Genomic DNA, 22,264 nt, shown 5'->3' with positions numbered 1-22,264 from the left:
CAGCAGATAAGATTCCCCTGCCTTGTTGTTTGGGGAAGATTACGTTTCATTTCATGTTTAATTGACAAGCTATACTTACCGTGGCCACTGCTAGGGAGATAGGAAGGCCGCCCGATTTTGAAGAGATGATAGAGGGTTTGGGAATAGAACAAAGGCTACTCGATGGCCAATGTCCGTGTCCTTTTGGCTGAGGTATTCCTGTTCCATCTTCAGTTTCACCGGCAGATATATGGTTGCCTTCACGATTCTGTGTAAAGTGCCACCACCAAAAAACAAAGCAAACAGAGCTGGTGATGACCTTTTTTCCTCTCTTTTCTCTCTTTCTCTCTGAAATATCAGTGTTCAGAAAATGTTGTCTCCCTTTTAAAGCTGTCTGAAAATTTTCATAAATAGCAATAAAAGAGGCAGAAAAATCCCAGTGTCTGTGTCAAAAGGGTTTCTCCTAAGTTTTATGTGACTCGGAGAGGTTAAGTGTAACTATGGAAACATAATTAACGCTATCAAGACCTTGACTTGAAATTATGTTTATAGAAGAATGTAAGTGTCACTGTCTCTTGTTTTGAGAAGGCAACATTTTATAAACAATGAGTGAATCTTTCCAGTCTATATGAGGTATTTCTCATTACGTTGTTAACTGGCCAGTAAACAAAGTCAGGTTACCTCCTTTTAATTCTCTCAGATTCCTGTTGCCTAGCAAGTGAATATAATAATTTTCTTCCTTAAAAAAATCCACCCCCTACCTTTAAGAAAAATATCTATTTTTACTTTTCTTAACTGATTCTTACGGCATTTAAATATAAGTTAGCATTGATTCTTCTTCCAATTTACTTCTATCCTAATTTCATGAAACAAATTTGCCCAGTTGGTAGCTGAAACATGAAGGAAACTGCCTTCCTAGTTTTTCTGGATTCCTAGAGGCTAAGATGCTTTCTTATCTCAGAAACACAGCATCCAAGTCACAGACTACTGGTGGGATAAGATGCATTTCGCAAATCACATGGAAAATCTTTACATTTTTGGCAGGGGGTTTCCCCCACCTTGTGTAAAGCATAACTTGACATTTTTTTTTTTTCCTTGTAAAGATTGTTTTATCTTTTGACTATTCTATTCCCCCAAATGATAGCTACCTCCATTTAATACTTTCCGGACTAAAACAGAAGTATTATCTCCCCAATTCTAACAGACTGGGTCAGAGAGTTTCAGCACATATAATAAGGCTTTTGATCACAGGTTACTTGGAGCAAGGTGCTTTAGTGGTAATAGTTAAAATATTAATAATTCAGTTGTTTGATTGTATCGTATATTAGTGCCAAGAAAATCACCTTAATATTTTATGCTGTGTTTGTTCAGTGATTGAATTAATATCTGAAACACAAAGTCCATTACCTTCTAACCTTTTCAGGTGACGTGAGAGAAAAACATCTTTCATCTTATACTGTATAACAGATTTTAAAATACATGTTAACACCTGAATTCAGTCATCTTTTCCTTATTTGAAGATGGTAAGGAAAACAATTTTTCAGAAGCTGAAACAAGACAATAACTATTTTCAGAACTACTTTTCTTCAGGGTCACTGAAGCACTTGGGTGTCAGAATCTAGTGTTATTTCACAAGTGTAGGAACTCTAGATTCTCATATTTTTTTTTTCTAAAATAATAACCACATGGTGTTTTTAATGATGAAGAGGAGATCAGCTCGGTGCTCTGTGGTGACCTAGATGGGTGGGATGGGGTGGGGCGGGAGGGAGGTCCAAGAGGGAGGGGACATATGTATACATACAGCTGATTCACTTCATTGTACGGCAGAAACTAACACAACATTGTAAAGCAACTATACCCCAATTAAAAAGAAAAAGTAGGAAGAGATTTTTCTGAAAAAAGAAGGCGCAAGAAAAGATCTTCAACAAGGTTTCTAGTTTTGTGTTTTCACACGTTAAATGCTGGGTGCCTGAGTGACATTATGTGCACAGAATAAATGCAGATTATGCTGTTAATGTGATTGTTTTGAAGAAGCAGCTAGAGGAAAACACACTGGCTCTGAGAAAAATAATTACCTGAGAAGTTGTATTATTGGTTCCCAACCTATAAATGAAAGAGAAAACATCAAGAAAATTACTCACTATGTTCAACCCTTATACCCTCAAACCTCTTCAACCTCAACCTTGCTAGGGATGGCTCTTTCTGCAAACAGTCATACCTGAAGCATTTAAAATGTAAATCTGTAACGGACACTTCTCACGTGGCAAGCATAAAAGCTGATTACTTAAACACCTAAAATCCCTCTGGTTCTCGAGAAATGAGAAAATGAGAACATCTTACCGGTGATAACTAAAGATTTCCCTCCACTTGTCCAGAAATGAAATCTTCCTAGTTATCTCCTCTAAATCCAGCTCTTGGGAGCTCTGTTCCTGGTCCGAGGACTCCATAGATGTTTAGATAATGTAAGGAATTAGAAGAAGGAAGTTGTTCAGGTGGGAGAGAGAGAGCTGGCAGTGAAGTGAGATGGCTGGCATAGATGCCCAGGTGAAGTGTGTGCAGCCCCTACTTTTTGACCAGCAAGGAGATCACGCCACCCAGTTGCAGCTTTGGGCGTTTTGTAAGCCCCCGCTATCAGATAATGATTAAACTTTCATTAGAGGTAGAATACTTTTGTGTTTTTCTTCACTGTATGGACGCCATGAATGTTTAATCCAAGACACAGATTTATAAACAAAGGGACTGCAATTACTTACCTGTATCAGAGCAACTGGGATAATTTAATCGATGAGAGATACCATGCTGGTGGAATGTGATAGCACCTTATTCTGTGGTACCTCCTTGGAAATACGTAGTCAAAGAGGATAAAAGCCATCATGCTGATATTGAAAAATGATAGCAACTACTATTGGGTAATACGTAGGCCGAGGAAGAATCTGGCCAAAGGATATTTGATATAGATTTTAGTCCACAGAAATATTACACAATTTGAAGAGGGACTGGTTTGATTTGTTTTGGGGAGAAATTTAAAGGTATGTCTCTTCCTATTGGCTGAATGAATTGTAGCTGTAATAACTGGCATAAAAAAGAATATTGATGGTTGTGTTGGTTAATTTTATGTGTCAACTTGCTAGACTATGGTACCGAGTTTTTGGTCAAATACCAGTCCAGATGTTGCTGTAAAGATATTTTTTAGATATGATTAACATTTAAATGGTAGAATTATGGTTCCTCTGGGTATATGCCCAGGAGTGGGATTGCTGGGTCGTGTGGTAGTTCTATTTTTAGTTTTTTAAGGAACCTCCATACTGTTCTCCAGAGTGGCTGTACCAATTTACATTCCCACCAGCAGTGCAAGAGGGTTCCCTTTTCTCCACACCCTCTCCAGCATTTATTGTTTGTAGATTTTTTTGATGACGGCCATTCTGACAGGTGTGACAGATGAATGGATAAAGAATATACAATGGAATATTGCTCAGCCATAAAAAGGAATGAAATTGGGTCATTTGTAGAGACGTGGATGGATCTAGAGACTGTCATACAGAGTGAAGTAAGTCAGAAAGAGAAAAACAAATATCGTATATTAACGCATAAATATGGAACCTAGGAAAATGGTACAGATGAAGCAGTTTGCAGGGCAGAAATAGAGACATAGATATAGAGAACAAATGTATGGACACCAAGGGGAGAAAGCGGAGGTGGGAGATGGTGGTGGTGGTGTGATGAATTGAAGATTGGGATCGACATATATACACTAATGTGTATAAAATGGATAACTAACAAGAACTGCTGTATAAAAAATAAATAAAATTCAAAAATTCAAAAAAAATTTAAATTAGTGATTTTGAGTAAAGCAGATTATCCTTTGTAATGTGGGTGAGTCTTATCCAATCAGTTGAAGGCCTTAAGAGAAAAGACCAAGGTCCGCAGAGAAAGAAGGAATTTGACCTCTAAACTGCCTTTAGACCTGAGCCTGCAACATCAACTCTTCCCTGGGCCCCCAGCCTGCCAGCCTGCCGTGCATATTTCAGACTTGCCAGTCCCCACAATCATGTGGCCAATTAGTTTAAGGAAATATATTATATTATATATATATAGAGAGAGAGAGAGAGAGAAAAGAGAGAGAGAGAGAAATCCACATGTCCTATTGGTTCTGTTTCTCTGGAGAACCCTGAGAAATACAATGGTTTTATCAAAACAAATAATGGTTACCAGAAAAGAGTTCCTGTCTTTTCTGACCTAAATTGGACCTCTTCAGCAGGAGGTCACTTTCTCTATGACATATCTGATCATGAGTTTTGTAAAATTCTGGTAATACTAAGAGGTCAAAGCAAAGAGGCTATGTGGATTTATGATGACTAGAGTAGTCAGGGCTGAGGGGACTGGTTATATATTGAAACACAGCAAGTCACCACATCAACCAGAGGCAGATTTAAATGTCCGCAGTTTTGCTTGGGAACGCTCTACTTCCAGTTTCTTAAACTAACTTTTAGGGATTGTTTAACCATTTCATATTCACAGGTCTCATAAACTTCCACCAGGTTCAGTACTTTCATTGTAAACATGAGAGGCATAAAGAAATCCTTTCTTATCTCCCTCCTCTAACCATACATCCTCCTTTAAAAAAAGCTTTACTCTGCTTTCCTCTTTATAATTTTATAGTTTTAATGGGGGCATCAGTATTTAATATTTATTGGGCACCCCCTAACCCCCGCTATAGAATAACAATGAAAATACTTGATCCTTGCTCTCAAATAATATAAAGGTGAGAAATGTCTTGGAATTTCCAATTTAGAAAGTCATATTAAAAAATTAATTCTGGATCTACCATTTAAATAATTTAACAACCCTAAACCAAGAAAGAGGAGTAGCTGAGAAAACTATTTTTCGTAAGAATCATTATTAAGTCTGTATATTTGGAACTATGTCTGTGTCCTGGTTTACAGAGAATTCTATAAAGGTAGAAGCATAAGCCCCATTGACTAGACAACTTACTAATGTACCATTTTGTTGGGTTCAATAAAAATATTTTGAGTACTTCCTGTGTGTCAGGCACTTGGAGATGCCAAGTTGAGTAAGATATGGTTCTTGCTCTTTCTAGCAGAGGAAACAGGCACACAGGGAGGGGAAAATGCTGTGAGAACAGTGGCTCGGGGCTGTGGGAGCACAGGGGGCGGGTAGGAAAGCAGAGTGGTAAAGGGCATGGTCTCTGGGCCCCAGCTGCTTAGTTTTGAATCATGGTTTCACCACTTGATAGCTGTGTGGCCTTGGGCAAGTTATTTAACCTCTCTGTGCCCAGTTTATTTATCTGTGAAATGGGGATAGTTCCATATCTTTACCACGTTGAGGCTTCTAATAGATGAAAATGGTATATCACTCTACTTATGTAGATCTTATTTATCTTTCCATTGTTTAATCCTTAAAAGTAGAATGCCGGAACCAAACGATATGGTTATTGTAAAGAGTTTCGCTACTGCCAAATTTTGTTGTTGAGAGCATTCCTTGCCCAACCCCTTTTGCTCCTTTTATTTCTAAGTTGGAATTCATGGTCCCATTCTTTTCAATCAAGAAAGTGCTGTCTTTACTACCCTTCCTTTCTTTTTCTTCTCAGTTAGATGTTGGTAAGAGTTCTATAAATGGAAAGGGCTGGCCTCTGGACCACACCAGGAGTTAAGACTCAGCTGCATCCAGAGGAAGCCACCCCTCTCGCGGGCATTTCGTCAAAAGACTTAGAGTAGGAGCTGGGTGTAAGAAGTAGGGTAGAAAGAAAGGATGGGATTGGGGGATCTCGGGCCAGATCTGGAGAGATAGGGCAGGAAAGGTGTACACAAATATGTAGAATTTGGGGTTATCCCCGTCACTTCCTAATACCTTTGCCCCCACCCCATGGCACATGAGGTCACCTAAATCTCCTGTCCCAAGACTGCCCATGATACATCAGAGGATTGGGGCTGAATACAGGGTCTCATGCAGCAATGGATCTGCAGCAGCAAAAGGAAAGAGTACAAAGCAGGGGCCATGGGGGAGAAGGGAAGTTTTGCAGCCCTGCAGAGGGCCAGGGGGATGGTGCAGGGTCTGAAATCCTTCACCTATAAAGGAAATACACTATGTAAGTGCAGAAACCTGTGCCTGAATCCATGTGCTTTCTTTCTTGATAATTTTGAAAAATAATACCAATGATTTCATGAGAAAAGCTAGTTTTTATTTCAAACTTGGAAATTAACATGTAAACATTTAATGTTATTAACATTTGCTGTAGGTTCCCAGAAAACTATGACTGATCATTACCGGATTTACTCAGTTCATCCTTAGGGTCAAATTTGAAGACCTTGGGCTTGCAAGCACTTTGACCGGCTTGAAAAATTATCCCCAACCTTTCTTCTTGCTGTTTTTACATGAGACTTTATAAACAGAAATCTGGAGGCAGAATTTTAGAGCCTTTCGATTTTTTTTCTGAAATAAAATCTTGTTAGTGTTTAATTAACCTTACCCCTGGAAAGCTCTTCCTTAGGATTAAGTTAAATCCTTTATGGTTTAATTATCATTCATTTTCTTTAGTTCTTTCTGTGGAGATGGAAATTTCCTGATTGTAGTCCTTCCTTAAAGAATTCTGCCAATCCACTGGAAACTAGAAGATAGTTGATACATTCCCCTTTTGTTCTTTGGTGGTGTTGTAAGGAAGAGAAAGAGGGTGTCAGGTCCAGGGTCAAATCCCAGGGCCTCTCCCATGACCGTAACCTTGGAGAAGTTATTTAGTTTCTCTGAGCTTCACTTTCCGTATCTCCTTTGACTTACCTCACAGAATCATAATGAATATGACCTATGAGAAAACTAGTAACCTTTAGCCAATGTTCTCTTGCCTCTTATATATTAAAAATTCTCCTTTAAAAGTTTTACTTTTACCTGCCTTTACAAGTTCTAGGGGTGATAGCCCAGGCTCGGGATAGAGCTAGAAGTCAAAAAGTCCTAAAGTATGAAGACTGGGGCATTTGTCCCTCAGTCAGTGGCCATCAGGTCGTTGGTTGGTCACTTAGTCACTGGTATGGGCCACAGTCCTCCTCCAAAAGGTCTTAAAGACCAGTGTGGTGTAATGGGATATACATATTTAGTCTTTGTCCCCAGTTCCTGTCAAACTGTTGGAATTTCAATTGTAGAACACCTAGGTGGTGTTGGAGAAATAGCGAATTTGTTGGTTTGGGGAAAAAAAAATCTCTCATCTGCTGTCAGAAAGAATCTGAGAACCAGGATTTAAAGCACAGATCCTGGAGTCAGATTGGGTGGAAATCTTTGCTCCTCTGCTATATTAGTTATCTATTGCTGCACAAGAAATTACCACAAACTTAGCAGTTTAAAACAGTACCTATATACTATGTCACAGTTTCCCCCACTCAGGAGTCCAGACATGGTCTAGCATCCTCTGCTCAAGGTCTCACAAGGCTGCAATTAAGGTGTTTGCCAGGCCTTGAGCTCTCATCTAGACTCAGAGTCCTCTTCTAAGCTCACATAGTTGTTGGCAGAACTCATTTCCTTGTGACTATAGAACTTATTTCTTCAAGACCAGCAGGAAAAAGGGAGGCTCTGCTGCTTCAAGTCTCTGATCTTGGGAAAAGCCTAAGGTCTCTTATAAAGGACTAACTTGATTAGGCCAGGTCCACCCAGAAACGTCTCCCTTTTGATTAATTGGAAGTCAAACTGATTAGGGACCTTAATTACATCTGCAAAATTCCTTAACCTTTGCCATATGAGGTAACGTAATCATGGGAGTGATATCCCACCATCTTTGCCATAGTCTGTTGGCTTTTTCAGATGGTCTCTTTCTTGTGTGAGTTGTGTCTTTCAAGGAATTGGTCAATTTTATTTAAGTTACCAAATTTGTGATCATAGAGTTGTTTATAGTATTCCTTTATTATCCTTTTAATGTCCATGAGATCTGTAGTGATGTCCCCTCTTTAATTTCATTTTTTTATTTTGATTTATGTTAATTATTATATATGGTTTATATCATCATATGTAAAAAGTAACCAAGCAGAATTTTAAAAGCCCTTAGCTATTATATATTATCTACTCACTTCTTTTTTTTTTTTAACATCTTTATTGGAGTATAATTGCTTTACAATGGTGTGTTAGTTTCTGCTTCATAAGACAGTGAATCAGCTATACATATACGTATATCCCCATACCTCCTCCCTCTTGTGTCTCCCTCCCACCATCTCTATCCCACCCCTCTAGGTGGTCACAAAACACAAAGCTGATCTCCCTGAGCTATGCAGCTGCTTCCCACTAGCTATCTATTTCACATTTGGTAGTGTATATATGTCCATGCCACTCTATCACTTTGTCCCAGCTTACGCTCCCCCCCACTCATGTCCTCAAGTCCATTCTCTACATCAGCGTCTTTATTCCTGTCCTGCACCTAGGTTCTTCAGAACCTATTTATTTATTTATTTATTCTTTAGATTCCATATATATGTGTTAGCATACGGTATTTGTTTTTCTCCTTCTGACTTACTTCACTCTGTATGACAGACTCTAGGTCCAACCACCTTACTACAAATAACTCAATTTCTTTTCTTTTTATGGCTGAGTAATATTCCATTATATATATATGTGGCACATCTTCTTTATCCATTCATCTGTTGATGGACACTCAGGTTGCTTCCATGTCCTGCTATTGTAAATAGAGCTGCAATGAACATTGTGGTACATGACTCTTTTTGAATTATGGTTTTCTCAGTGTATATGCCCAGCAGTGGGATTCCTGGGTCATATGGTAGTTCTATGTTTGCTTTTCTAAGGAACCTCCATACTGTTCTCCATAGTGGCTGTATCAATTTACATTCCCACCAACAGTGCAAGAGGGTTCCCTTTTCTCCACACCCTCTCCAGCATTTATTATTTGTAGATTTTTTGATGATGGCAATTCTGACTGGTGTGAGGTGATACCTCATTGTAGTTTTGATTTGCATTTCTCTGATGATTAGTGATGTTGAGCATCCTTTCATGTGTTTGTTGGCACTCTGTATATCTTCTTTGGAGAAATGTCTATTTAAGTCTTCTGCCCATTTTTGGATTGGGCTGTTTGTTTTTTTAATATTGAGCTGCATGAGCCACTTGTAAATTTTGGAGATTAATCCTTTGTCAGTTGCTTCATTTGCAAATCATTTCTCCCATTCTGAGGGTTGTCTTTTCGTCTTGTTTATGTTTTCCTTTGCTGTGCAAAATCTTTTAAGTTTCATTACGTTCCATTTGTTTATTTTTGTTTTTATTTCTATTTCTCTAGGAGGTGGGTCAAAAAGGATCTTGCTGTGATTTATGTCATAGAGTGTTCTGCCTATGTTTTCCTCTAAGTATTTTATAGTGTCTGGCCTTACTTTGAGGTCTTTAATCCATTTTGAGTTTATCTTTGTGGATGGTGTTAGGGAGTGTTCTAATTTCATTCTTTTACATATAGCTGTCCAGTTTTCCCAGAATCACTTATTAAAGAGGCTGTCTTTTCTCCATTGTATATTCTTGCCTCCTTTATCAAAAATAAGGTGACCATATGTGTGTGGGTTTATCCCTGGGCTTTCTACCTGTTCCATTCATCTATATTTCTGTTTTTGTGCCAGTACCATACTTTCTTGATTACTGTAGCTTCGTAGTATAGTCTGAGACCTGGGAGCCTGATTCTTCCAGCTCCATTTTTCTTTCTCAAGATTGCTTTGGCTATTCGGGGTCTTCTGTGTTTCCATACAAATTGTGAAAATTTGTTCTAGTTCTGTGAAAAATGCTGTTGGTAGTTTGATAGGGATTGCACTGAATCTGTAGATTGCTTTGGGTAGTATAGTCATTTTCACAATGTTGATTCTTCCAATCCAAGAACGTGGTATATCTCTCCATCTGCTTGTATCATCTTTAATTTCTTTCATCAGTGTCTTATAGTTTTCTGCACACAGGTCTTTTGTCTCCTTAGGTAGGTTTTTTCCTAGGTATTCTATTCTTTTTGTTGCAATGGTAAATGGGATTGTTTCCTTAATTTCTCTTTCAGATTTTTCATCATTAGTGTATAGGAATGCAAGAGATTTCTGTGCATTAATTTTGTATCCTGCTACTTTACCAAATTCATTGATTAGCTCTAGTAGTTTTCTGGTACCATCTTTAGGATTCTCTAGTATAATATCATGTCATCTGCAAACAGCGACAGCTTTACTTCTTTTTTTCCAATTTGGATTCCTTTTATTTCTTTTTCTTCTCTGATTGCTGTGGCTAAAACTTCCAAAACTATCTTGAATGATAGTGGTGAGAGTGGATAACCTTGTCTTTTTCCTGATCTTAGAGGAAATGCTTTCAATTTTTCACCACTGAGAACAATGTTGGCTGTGGGTTTGTCATATATGGCCTTTATTATGTGGAGGTAAATTCCCTGTATGCCTACTTTCTGGAGGGTTTTTATCAAAAATGGGTGTTGAATTTTGTTGAAAGCTTTCTCTGCATCTTTTGAGATGACCATATGGTTTTTCTCCTTAAATTTGTTAATACGGTGTATCACATTGATTGATTTGCGTATATTGAAGAATCCTTGCATTCCTGGAATAAACCCCACTTGATCATGGTGTATGATCCTTTTAATGTGCTGTAGGATTCTGTTTGCTTGTATTTTGTTGAGAAATTTTGCATCTATGTTCATCAGTGATATTGGCCTGTAGTTTTCTTTCTTTGTGACATCGTTGTCTGGTTTTGGTATCAGAGTGATGGTGGCCTCGTAAAATGAGTTTGGGAGTGTTCCTCCCTCTGCTATATTTTGGAAGAGTTTGAGAAGGATAGGTGTTAGCTCTTCTCTAAATGTTTGATAGAATTCGCCTGTGAAGCCATCTGGTCCTGGGCTTTTATTTGTTGGAAGATTTTTTATCACAGTCTCAATTTCAGTGCTTATGAATGGTCTGTTTATATTTTATTTCTTCCTGGTTCAGTCTCGGAAGGTTGTGCTTTTCTAAGAATTTGTCCATTTCTTCCAGATTGTCCATTCTATTGGCATATACTTGCTTGTAGTAATCTCTCATGATCCTTTGTATTTCTGCAGTGTCAGTTGTTACTTCTTCATTACTAATTCTATTGATTTGCGTCTTCTCCCTTTTTTTCTTGATGTGTCTGGCTAATGGTTTTCAATTTTGTTTATCTTCTCAAAGAATCAGCTTTTAGTTTTATTGATCTTTGCTATTGTTTCCTTCATTTCTTTTTCATTTATTTCTGATCTGATCTTTATGATTTTTTTCCTTCTGCTAACTTTGGGGGGGTTTTGTTCTTCTTTCTCTAATTGCTTTAGGTGTAAGGTTAGGTTGCTTATTTGAGATGTTTCTTGTTTCTTGAGGTAGGATTGTATTACTATATACTTCCCTCTTAGAACTGCTTTTGCTGCATCCCAGAACTTTTTTGTCTTTGTGTTTTCATTGTCTTTCGTTTCTAGGTATATGATGATTTCCTCTTTGATTTCTTCAGTGATCCCTTGGTTATTTAGTAGTGTATTGTTTAGCTTCCGTGTGTTTGTATTTTTTACAGATTTTTTCCTGTAATTGATATCTAGTCTGATAGCGTTGTGGTTGGAAGAGATACTTGATATGATTTCAATTTTCTTAAATTTACTGAGGCTTGATTTGTGACCCAAGATATGATCTATCCTGGAGAAAGTTCCATGAGCACTTGAGAAGAAAGTGTATTCTGTTGTTTTTGGATGATTGTCCTATAAATATCAATTAAGTCCATCTTGTTTAATGTATCATTTAAAGCTTGTGTTTCCTTATTTATTTTCATTTTGGTTGATCTGTCTTTTGGTGAAAGTGGAGTGTTAAAGTCCCCTACTATGGTTGTGTTACTGTCTATTTCCCCTTTTATGGCTGTTAGTATTTGCCTTATGTATTAAGGTGTTCCTATGTTGGGTGCATGAATATTTACAATTGTTATATCTTCTTCTTGGATTGATCCCTTGATCATTATGTAGTGTCCTTCCTTGTCTCTTCTAATAGTCTTTGTTTTAAAGTCTATTTTGTCTGATATGAAAATTGCTACTCCAGCTTTCTTTTGATTTCCATTTGCATGGAATATCTTTTTCCATCCCCTCACTTTCAGTCTATGTGTGCCCTTAGGTCTGAAGTGGGTCTCTTGTAGACAGCATATATACAGATCTTGTTTTTGTATCCATTTTGCCAGTCTATGCCTTTTGGTAGGAGCATTTAATCCATTTACAGTTAAGGTAATGTTCAATATGTATGTTCCTATTACCATTTTCTTAATTGTTTGGAGTTTGTTATTGTAGGTCTTTTCCTTGTCTTGTGTTTCCTGCCTAGAGAAGTTCCTTTAGCATTTGTTGTAAAACTGGTTTTGTGGTGCTGAATTCTCTTAGCTTTTGCTTGTCTGTAAAGCTTTTAATTTCTCTGTCGAATCTGAATGAGATCCTTGCTGGGTAGAGTAATCTTTGTTGTAGGTTTTTCTCTTTCATCACTTTAAATATGTCCTGCCACTCCCTTCTGGCTTGCAGAGTTTCTGCTGAAAGATCAGCTGTTAACCTTATGGGAATTTCCTTGTATGTTATTTGTTGCTTTTCCCTTGCTGCTTTTAATGTTTTTTTCTTTGTATTTAATTTTTGATAGTTTGATTAATATGTGTCTTGGTGTGTTTCTCCTTGGATTTATCCTGTATGGGAGTCTCTCTGCTTCCTGGACTTGACTGACTATTTCCTTTCCCATATTAGGGAAATTTTCAACTATAATCTCTTCAAATATTTTCTCAGTCCCTTTCTTTTTCTCTTCTTCTTTTCGGACCCATATAATTCGAATGTTGGTGTGTTTAATGTTGTCCCAGAGATGTCTGAGATTGTCCTCAATTCTTTTCATTCTTTTTTCTTTGTTCTGCTCTGTGGTAGTTATTTCCACTATTTCATCTTCAGGTCACTTATTCGTTCTTCTGCCTCAGTTATTTTGCTATTGATTCCTTCTAGAGAATTTTTAATTTCATTTATTGTGTTGTTCATCACTGTTTGTTTGCTCTTTATTTCTTCTAGGTCCTTGTTAAACGTTTCTTGTATTTTCTCCATTCTGTTTCCAAGATTTTGGATCATCTTTACTATCATTACTCTGAATTCTTTTTCAGGTAGACTGCCTATTTCCTCTTCACTTTTTTAGTCTGGTGGGTTTTAACCTAACTTCCTCATCTGCTGTGTGTTTCTCTGTCTTCTCACTTTGCTTAACTTACTGTGTTTGGGGTCTCCTTTTCACAGGCTGCAGGTTTGTAGTTCCCATTTGTTTTTGGTGTCTGCCCCCAGTAACTAAATTTGGTTCAGTGGGTTGTGTAGGCTTCCTGGTGGAGGGGACTGCTGCATGTGTTCAGGTGGATGAGGCTGGATCTTGTCTTTCTGGTGGGCAGGACCGCATCCGGTGGTGAGTTTTGGGGCATCTGTTACATTATTATTATTTTAGGCAGCCTCTCTACTAATGGGTGGGGTTGTGTTCCTGTCTTGCTAGTTGTTTGGCATAGGGTATCCATCACTGTAGCTTGCTGGTCGTTGAGTGGAGCTGGGTGTTAGCATTGAGATGGAGATCTCTGGGAGAGCTTTTGCCGTTTGATTTTATGTGGAAGCTGGGAGGTCTCTGGTGGTCCAATGTCCTGAACTCGGTTCTCCCTCAACCCAGAGGCACAGGCCTGACACCCGACCAGAGCAGCAAGACCCTGTCAGCCACAGGAAAGAAAATAAATAAAATAAAGTTGTTAAAAAATATTAAAAATTTAAAAAATTAAAAAGTAATAAAAAAAGAAAGAAAGAAAGAAGATAGTAACCAAGCCAAAAAACAAATCCACCAATGATAACAAGTGCTAAAAAGTATACAAAAACAGGGACTTCCCTGGTGGCACAGTGGTTGAGAGTCCGCCTGACGATGCAGGGGACACAGTTTCGTGCCCTGGTCCGGGAAGATCCCACATGGCGCGGAGCAGCTGGGCCAGTGAGCCATGGCCACTGAGCCTGCGTGTCCGGAGCCTGTGCTCCACAATGGGAGAGGCCACAACAGTGAGAGGCCCGCGTACCACAAAAAAAAAAAAAGTATACAAAAACAAAACAAAACAAAACCAACAAAAAAACGGACAGACAGATCCCTAGAACAAATGTTAAAAGCAAAGCTAAACAGACAAAATCACACAAAGAAGCATACACATACACACTAACAAAAAGAGAAAAAGGGAGGAAATATATATATCGTTCCTCCCAAAGTCCACCGCCTCAATTTTGGGATGATTCGTTGTCTATTCAGGTATTCCACAGATGCAGGGTACATCAAGTTGATTGTGGAGATTTAATCTGCTGCTCCTGAGGCTGCATGGAGAAATTTCTCTTTCTCTTCTTTGTTTGCACAGCTCCTGGGGTTCAGCTTTGGATTTGGCCCCACCTCTGCATGTAGGTCACCTGAGGGCATCTGTTCCTTGCCCAGACAGGACAGGTTTAAAGGAGCAACTGATTCGGGGGCTCTGGCTCACTCAGGCTGGGCTGAGGGAGGGGTATGGAATGCGGGGCGAGACTGCGGCAGAAGAGGCCGGCGTGACATTGCAACAGCTTGAGGTGCACCATGTGTTCTCCTGGGGACGTTGTCCCTGGATCTTGGGACCCTGGCAGTGGCGGGCTGCACAGGCTCCCAGGAGGGGAGGTGTGGATAGTGACCTGTTCTTGCACACAGGTTTCTTGTTGGATGCAGCAGCAGCCTGAGCATCTCATGCCCATCTCTGGGATCTGCGCTGATAGCCGCAGCTCACACCCGTCTCTTGAGTTCATTTAGGTGGTACTCTGAATCCCCTCTCCTCGCGCACCCCGAAACAATGGTCTCTTGCCTCTTAGGCAGTTCGACTCTTTCCTGGACTCCCTCCCAGCTAGCTGTGGTGCACTAGCCCCCTTCAGGCTGTGTCCACGCAACCAACCCCAGTCCTCTCCCTGGGATCTGACCTCCGAAGCCCGAGCCTCAGCTCCCAGCCCCCGCCTGCCCTGGTGTGTGAGCAGACTAGCCTCGGGCTGGTGAGTGCTGGGCGGCACCTATCTTTTGTGCAGGAATCTCCATTTTGCCCTCTGTATCCCTGTTGCTGCGCTCTCCTCCACAGTTCCGAAGTTTTCCCCCTCGTCCCCCCACAGTCTCTGCCTGCAGAGGGGTTTCCTAGTGTGTGGAAACCTTTCCTCCTTCACAGCTCCCTCCCACTGGTGCAGGTCCCATCCCTAATCTTTTGTCTCTGTTTTTTCTTTTTTCTTTTGCCCTACCCAGGTATGTGGGGAGTTTTTTGTCTCTTGGGAAGTCTGAGGTCTTCTGCCACTGTTCAGTAGGTGTTCTGTAGGAGTTGTTCCACATGTAGATGTATTTCTGATGTATTTGTGGGGAGGAAGGTGATCTCCACATGTTACTCCTCTGCCATCTTGAAGGTCTCTCCCCCTCTTTAATTTCTGATATTAGTCTTGTTCTCTCTTCTTTTCTTAGCCCAGCTAGAGCTTTATTGAGCTTATTGATCTTTTCAAAGAACTAGCTCTTGGTTCCATAGATTTTCTCTATTGATTTCCTGTTCTTAATTTTATTGATATCTGGTCTAATTTTTATTATTTATTTTCTTTGCCTTACTTTGGATTGAATTTACTCTTCTTTTTCTAGTTTCCTAAGGTGGAAATTTAGATGATTGATTTTAGATCTTCTTTACTAATATATGCATTCAATGCTATAAATTTCCCTCTAAGCACTGCTTTTGCTGCATTCCACAAATTTTGATAAGTTGTGGTTTATTTTCTTTTAGTTTAAAATATTTTAACTTTTATCTTGATATTTCTTCTTTGACCCATGTGCTATTTAGAAGTGTGTTGTTTAATCTCCACATATTTGGGGATTTCCCTGTTATCTTTCTATTATCGATTCCTAGTTTAATTCCATTGTGGTCTAAGAATAGACATTGCATAATTTCTATTCTTTTAAATTTGTTAGGTTTTGTAACAACTCTAAGAGTTCAACTAGTGAACCAGGTAGATGTGTTTCATGGCCCAGGATGTGGGCACCAACCTAACATCTTATGGTATGTTAGGTGTGTTTTATTGCCCAGAATGTCGTCTATCTTGGTGAATGTTCCGTGTGAGCTTGATAAGAATATATATTATTAGTTGGATGAAATATTCTATATGTCAATTATATCCAGTTGATTGATGGCATTGTTGAATTGAACTATGTCCTAACTGATTTTCCACCTGCTGGATCTGCCCATTTCTGGGAGAGGGTGTTGAAGTCTCGCACTATGATAGTGGATTCATCTATTTTCCCCTTGCAGTTCTATCAGTTTTTGCCTCATGAAGTTTCATGCTCTGTTGTTAGGCACATACATTTTAAGAATTACTATGTGTTCTTGGAGAATTGACCCCTTATCATTGTGTAATATCCTTCTTTATCCCAAATTCTGTTGATAAGAAGCAAGTCACAAGTCCTGCCAACACTCAAGGGGAGATGTTTACACAGAACCGTGACTTGTTGGGGGGTCAACCTAGGGTGTGTCCACCATATCTAGATACGGGCAGTGATCTTGGACCAGTCGTTTCACCTTTCTGCACTTTAGTTTCTACCCTTGAAAAATGGGGATAATAATTTTAACCACATCATTGGATCACTATGAGGATTTATTAATACCTAAGAAGCATTCAGAACAGTGGAACACAGCAGGTGTTTATGACTTTTAGCAGTTTCTCTTTAAAATAGGGACATTTCCTGCACTGTCAACCTCTTAGAATTGTTACAAAACAACTCGGGGTTGCAAGGTCTCTGTTAACTAAAAAGCACCACACAAATGGGGATGGGTTATTGTTTTAAGGCTTATCTTCCTCACTCTTTTAACAAATGTTGCTTTTTGACTACTTTCCTGTATATTTTGCAACGACACATAATTGTCTCTTTACATTTGTGCATGGAAGGAAGTGAAGGCTCTGCATCTATTCATCATGTTGGCGCTTCACATCTGCCTGCTCTGAGATATTTTCTGCCTTGTTTTAGCAGCTGCTCAGGCAACAAAAAGGTCACAGGGCAGCAAATAAAGAGATATGAATGCACTTAAGCTGCTGTGTGATCTTATGAAAGTCACTCACCCTCTCTGAGCCTGTAGAAGTAAAATAAGGGGTTGGACAGCACTAGCTAATCTCCAGATGACCCCTTCAGTGCATACCTTCTCTGATTTTGGCTTAATTTGTCAATTCTACCCAACTCCACTTGGAATCTCTTGACTCAGACCCATGAACTCTTTTCTTTTTATAGGCTGTTCATGGTTTCTAATGCTTTGTGCTCTCTTCCTGGACTTTAGATCATCTAATTTTCAATGGAATCAAGAAAGCCCCTTCAGAGACAGCAGAATTCATTCTCAGAAATGAATAATAATTCTAGGAGCCAGAAGCAAAGTAATGCTAACAAAGTCAAAAGGCAGGCAAAATTAACAGATGCTCCCAGTAATGACCAAGGTGCAGAGAGGTTTTTCATAATGACTGCTTCCGTAGAGCATAAATAGGAATGCATCCCTTTCCTCCCGTCTCCCCTCACACCATCTGTTATTTGTGTCAGGCAGTCAGTAATTGCTATATGTGACCCTTGTTGTTGGTAACAGGGACAACACTGTACACTGCAGCTTTCTTTGCTTTCTCCCATCTCCTGGCAGCTGTGGCTATAAGGTTTGTGTCTATCCTAAGATGGTAGATCAGGATTTCCCTGGCTCTTGTAACTAAATATAAACCAATCACTCACCCTCCCAATTGGGAAATAAGTTATAAATAACAAGTGGGAACAATCTTTCATCAGAGAGACTGTGGTTACTAGGAAACGGGCACTGCAGTCAAGCTGTCTATTGTCATTATGTATCCATATGGCATTGAATATAAGCTCTGGTTCTCTGTCTTTGGCCTTTCAAATGGTTCCTGAGTACACTATTCTTGTATATTAGAGTATTCTACTCTTTGGTACATTTGGGGTTCTAATTTGGCCTCTGTCATCAACTTGCTGTGTGACTTTGGGTGAATTAATTCACCTCTCTGGTCCTCAGTTTAATTCTCAGTAAAAGCGATGAGAAGGTTCGACTAGATCAGGGCTTAACAAATGACAGCCCACAGACCAACAAATCTGGTCTGCTATCTGTTTATGTGCAGCCAGCAAGCTAAGAATGGTTTTTACATTTTTAAATGGTTAAAATCAAAAGAATACTATTTCATGACATAAAATATTTTAGTATTTCATAGTATAATTTGACAATACATAACTATAATTTGTAATAATGTACATTATAATATTTATGAAAATTATATGAAATCCCGGTTTGTGTCCATAAATAAAGTTTTGTTGGAATACAGCCACACTCACTTGTTTACATGCTGTCTATGGCTGCTTTCAGACTCAACAGCAGAGTTGAGTAGTTGCAACAGAGATCATATGGGTGGCCTGATAAGGACTAGAAATATCTCAGCCCAAGACAGGTTTGGGTGCTGGATTCTGGTCCTGCCCTTGTCTGGGTCGGTCCAGGCCTGGGGACCAGGGTAGTGAGCCACATGCCTGCCCTGAGGACCAGAGCCTGCAGTGGTTCTAGGCCAAGGCCCCTGCAGGTCTAGTGGAGTGATGGGGTGTTAGGATGTCCTTGTCGTGACAGAGAGACTCCACGTAACAGTGGCTTAAACAAGCCAGAAGATCGTTGGTCTTTTCCATAAAAGTCCAAGTAACCTATACACTAACAGAGACATATCAACTTATTGCAATGTATGGAATTTATTTGGATCCTGCAAAAAAGTTTATGAGATAATTGGGGAAATTAAACACTGTATGTTTAATGATAATAACAAAGAATGGTATGATGATCATGTTTTTAAAAGAGTCCTTATTCTGAGATATATGCTAAAATATTTATGGATGAAATGGTGTGATGTCTGTGATTTGCCTCAAAATAATCCACTTGGGGAGGATTGGAAGTGGATGAGGCCATACAGATGAAACAAAATTGGTCAGGAGTTAGTAGTTGAAGATGTGTAATACGTATACAGGGGTTCATTGTATTACTTTCTCTAATCATGTATATATTTGAAATTTTCCACAGTAAAAAGTTTAAAATATTTAATGTTCATAACCAGTGATTTAAAATTTGTATTTTAAAGGAATTTAGTCTATGAAAAATCTCACACAAGAGCCCAAAGCATATAATTACCGTCATTGTGTTTTTGATAGAAATTTCTAGTAAAAAGTTTCTCTATGAGAAAAAAATTCCTTGAAGAGGAATAATTGTATTAAAAGTTGTAAGCATTCAAAAAATTTCAATTGATGCAATATAGTTTATTAATAATTTCACTATTGATATATAATCATTTTAAATCTTAAAGTAGATAAAGAAGACATAGAACTTACCACTAATTCCCTAGCCAAATACACCGACTTTTTTTTAGCCTGCATATCAATCATGTAAATATTTAGCATTTACCAGTGCCTACTATAATACTGCATGATGCATGGCGTTATATTATTTCTTCAATAAAGCCATAATAAAATGATTTCTTGGAATTGAAAATAAGTCTGGGTTGGCAGTGATTAGTATGGTGGCTTCGTAATCGTCAGGAACCCAGGCTTTATCCATTTTGTGTCTCTGCCATCCTCATACTTGTTTTGTACCTCATGGTCCAATATAGCTGCTTTACCTCCTGCCATTAACTCTGTATTCCAGAGTGTAGAAAGGGGGAAGAGGTAAAAGACATGCCCTTTAAGAGCATGACAAGGAATTTGTACATGTCACTTTTGCTCACACCCCAAAAGCCAGAACCATGTGGCCACTACTTGGAAAGGAGATTGGAAATGTAACCCTTAGCTGGGCAGCCATTCATTCTACTAAGAATGTTTTTACTATATTGTAAGGGGAGACTAGCCCTTGTGGGGGCAATGAGTAGCCTCTGCCATTGATACATTATAGGTATGTTTTACGTGCGGATTCCAGAAGTCTTCCTCTTGATCTGAGTCTATTTCTTGCTCTTCCCTTTCCTCCATCTGTATTCTGATCCCTCCTCCCCTTTTTCTTGCTCTCTTGTAAATAGCTTAGTTTGAGAGTGCAAGTGACCACGTTCCTTCCGTTCTAGTTGTTCTGATCCAGACACCCCCTTACTTATTATTCATGCATTTCTACCCATGTAGTCATTTGTCTCTCCCACACCCACACTCACATACTTGGTTTTGCAGCACAGGGGACATAGGGTTAAGTCCTGCCTCCTCTACTTAGTCTATCTGTGACCTTGGGTAAGTCCACTAAGCTTTGTCAGCCTCATCTTCCTCACCTGAAAGAAGGCATCCTTGCGTCTGAAAGAGTCCCTGCTCAGCCTACATATGTGATAATTGTGAGGATGAGAATAGTCATGGGGAAGTGCTTGGGCTTTATAAAGGGTGAAGAGCCACATGGCTGGGAAGTAATGTATGGAGGGAGCCCAGGTACACCGCACCTTTCCCGAATCTGATCACACTGTTCTTCTCACAGAGGGAGCCCCCAGGAGCCCTGCGTCTGCACATGACCCCATCCCAGTTCCAGCTGGTTGATTCAGGCATAGAATCTTGTCCCAAACAGGCTTGATTTTTTTATTTGGGGAATATGCATTTGGACTGGAGGGACAGATGACGGTGAGACAATCCTCCTAGTGGTTGAGATCTGTAGGGGCCAATCACAAACCGTGGGATCCTAGAGTCTTTCCACGGTGCTAGAGGTCAGCAAGTCTTTGTATTCTGTGAGATGCCTTATTCCTTCAATAAATTCCATTTCTTTGCTTCAGTTTATTAGGTTAGTTTCTTTTCCGTACAAGAACCTCAACTAAACTCTGTTATTGGCAAACTTGGCAGTGTTTAACATTTGGTACCCTCATCTTATAAACCTGTGCCCTTTCACCCTCTCAAAGAGAAAGGTAAACTGGTTTCTTCTGTTTCCATGTTCCTTCCCAATCAAAACTGGCCATTAGAAAAGGATCCAACAACAATTATTGACACTGCAAAAAATGTGAATTTGTAGATATACACCTCTCCCAGGCTGATCAAATCAGCCTTAATTCTAATCACATAATAAAACATATTTTTTTCTAATAAAAGAATTTTATGTGTCAGAACAGAAATGAAACGGTGGCCTTTCTGGCAAAAGGGAAGAGCTTTCGACCCTCTCCACCCCCATTTAACACTGTACTGCACAGGTGGCTGCCTAGTTTGCTTGTGTGTGTGCCCACATGTGGACGTTTCCACATTTGTATGCATCCGCACCACACTCTGTGCAATCACAAGCAAGCTTAGCTACACTGGATTTGAAGGCAGAAGACCTGGCTTCTCCTATGTTTATCTGGCTATTTCTTCTTGCCCCCAAGACACCTCCCAAGCATTTAGCTCTCACTGAACTGGGGGCACGACCTCTGAGGCTCTAGTCCTACATTCTGTCTTCTCACTCCTCACCCACTTCATATTTGGGTAGCTTGTCTTTGGTTTAACAGAAAAAATGTTCACCAGACACTTATTAAAAATGGCAAGAGAGATTTGATTCAAGCTACTGCAGTAGAGGAGAGAGACTTTGGTTTAGAACTGAACTCACCTCTACCCCTCACATTTGGTCAATCATCAGACCCTGACGATTTGGCCTCATAAACATTTCTGCATCCCTTTACTGCCTGAGTCAGACTCTCATCATCTCCTGGGTGAGTTTCTATAAAATGTCCTTGTTGGTTGACCAGTCTCTGTTCCTACCCCTCCTCAACAGGCCCCAGCATGTCCTTCTATAACGTAAACCCAACTATGCCATTTCCTTTCGATAATTTGCTGTGAAACGACTGCACACAAGGTCCCCTCCCCAGGATGGGTTCTTGCTTCCTCCAGGCCGCCTCCACAGATATGGCCTTCCCAGGTCCCTAAGCATCTCTCCACGGCCGGCCTGTAGACCTAAATCAGCATTGCATTGCTCTGGCTCTGTGACCTTGCTGAGCCAACATAGTCCCTGTGCAGGACAGACTCGCAAATGCCTCTGATGTGGGGCTGCCAGGTTAGGGCAGGTCCTGGTACCACCTCCTCACCCCTGCACAGTCAAAGTCAGTGCTCCCAGTGACGTGCTGTCCTGCCTGGCCCTGCTGTACCCTCCAGGAAGTGCTGGATTCCTTCAAATCATTAGCTGCTTTAGTCGAGAGGGACTGTAGAGGTTTTATGAGTGGGTCGTCTTTCATGTATAATGCAGCTTTGGATCCAGCCCTGACTCGACAGATCGTAGGCTAGGGTCCTTTCTGGATGCATTTATA

General features: G+C 39.7%; 1 protein-coding gene across 1 annotated transcript in view; it reads right to left on the bottom strand.

Moving 5' to 3' along the window:
* MINDY4B (MINDY family member 4B) overlaps window positions 1-2,426 on the bottom strand; it is a 40,583-nt gene extending 38,157 nt beyond the window's left edge. Inside the window, exons 1-3 of the mRNA XM_067739787.1 lie at window positions 2,320-2,426; window positions 2,055-2,082; window positions 80-247 (exon numbers count right to left, since the gene is read on the bottom strand). Coding sequence (XP_067595888.1) covers window positions 80-247; window positions 2,055-2,082; window positions 2,320-2,426 — 303 coding nt within the window. The remainder of the gene's footprint in view (window positions 1-79; window positions 248-2,054; window positions 2,083-2,319) is intronic.
* Window positions 2,427-22,264: the final 19,838 nt, after the last annotated feature.

The sequence above is a fragment of the Pseudorca crassidens genome, chromosome 5, assembly GCF_039906515.1.
Source record: "Pseudorca crassidens isolate mPseCra1 chromosome 5, mPseCra1.hap1, whole genome shotgun sequence".
Taxonomy (NCBI): domain Eukaryota; kingdom Metazoa; phylum Chordata; class Mammalia; order Artiodactyla; family Delphinidae; genus Pseudorca; species Pseudorca crassidens.
This window is presented reverse-complemented; position numbering and strand designations above follow the sequence as displayed.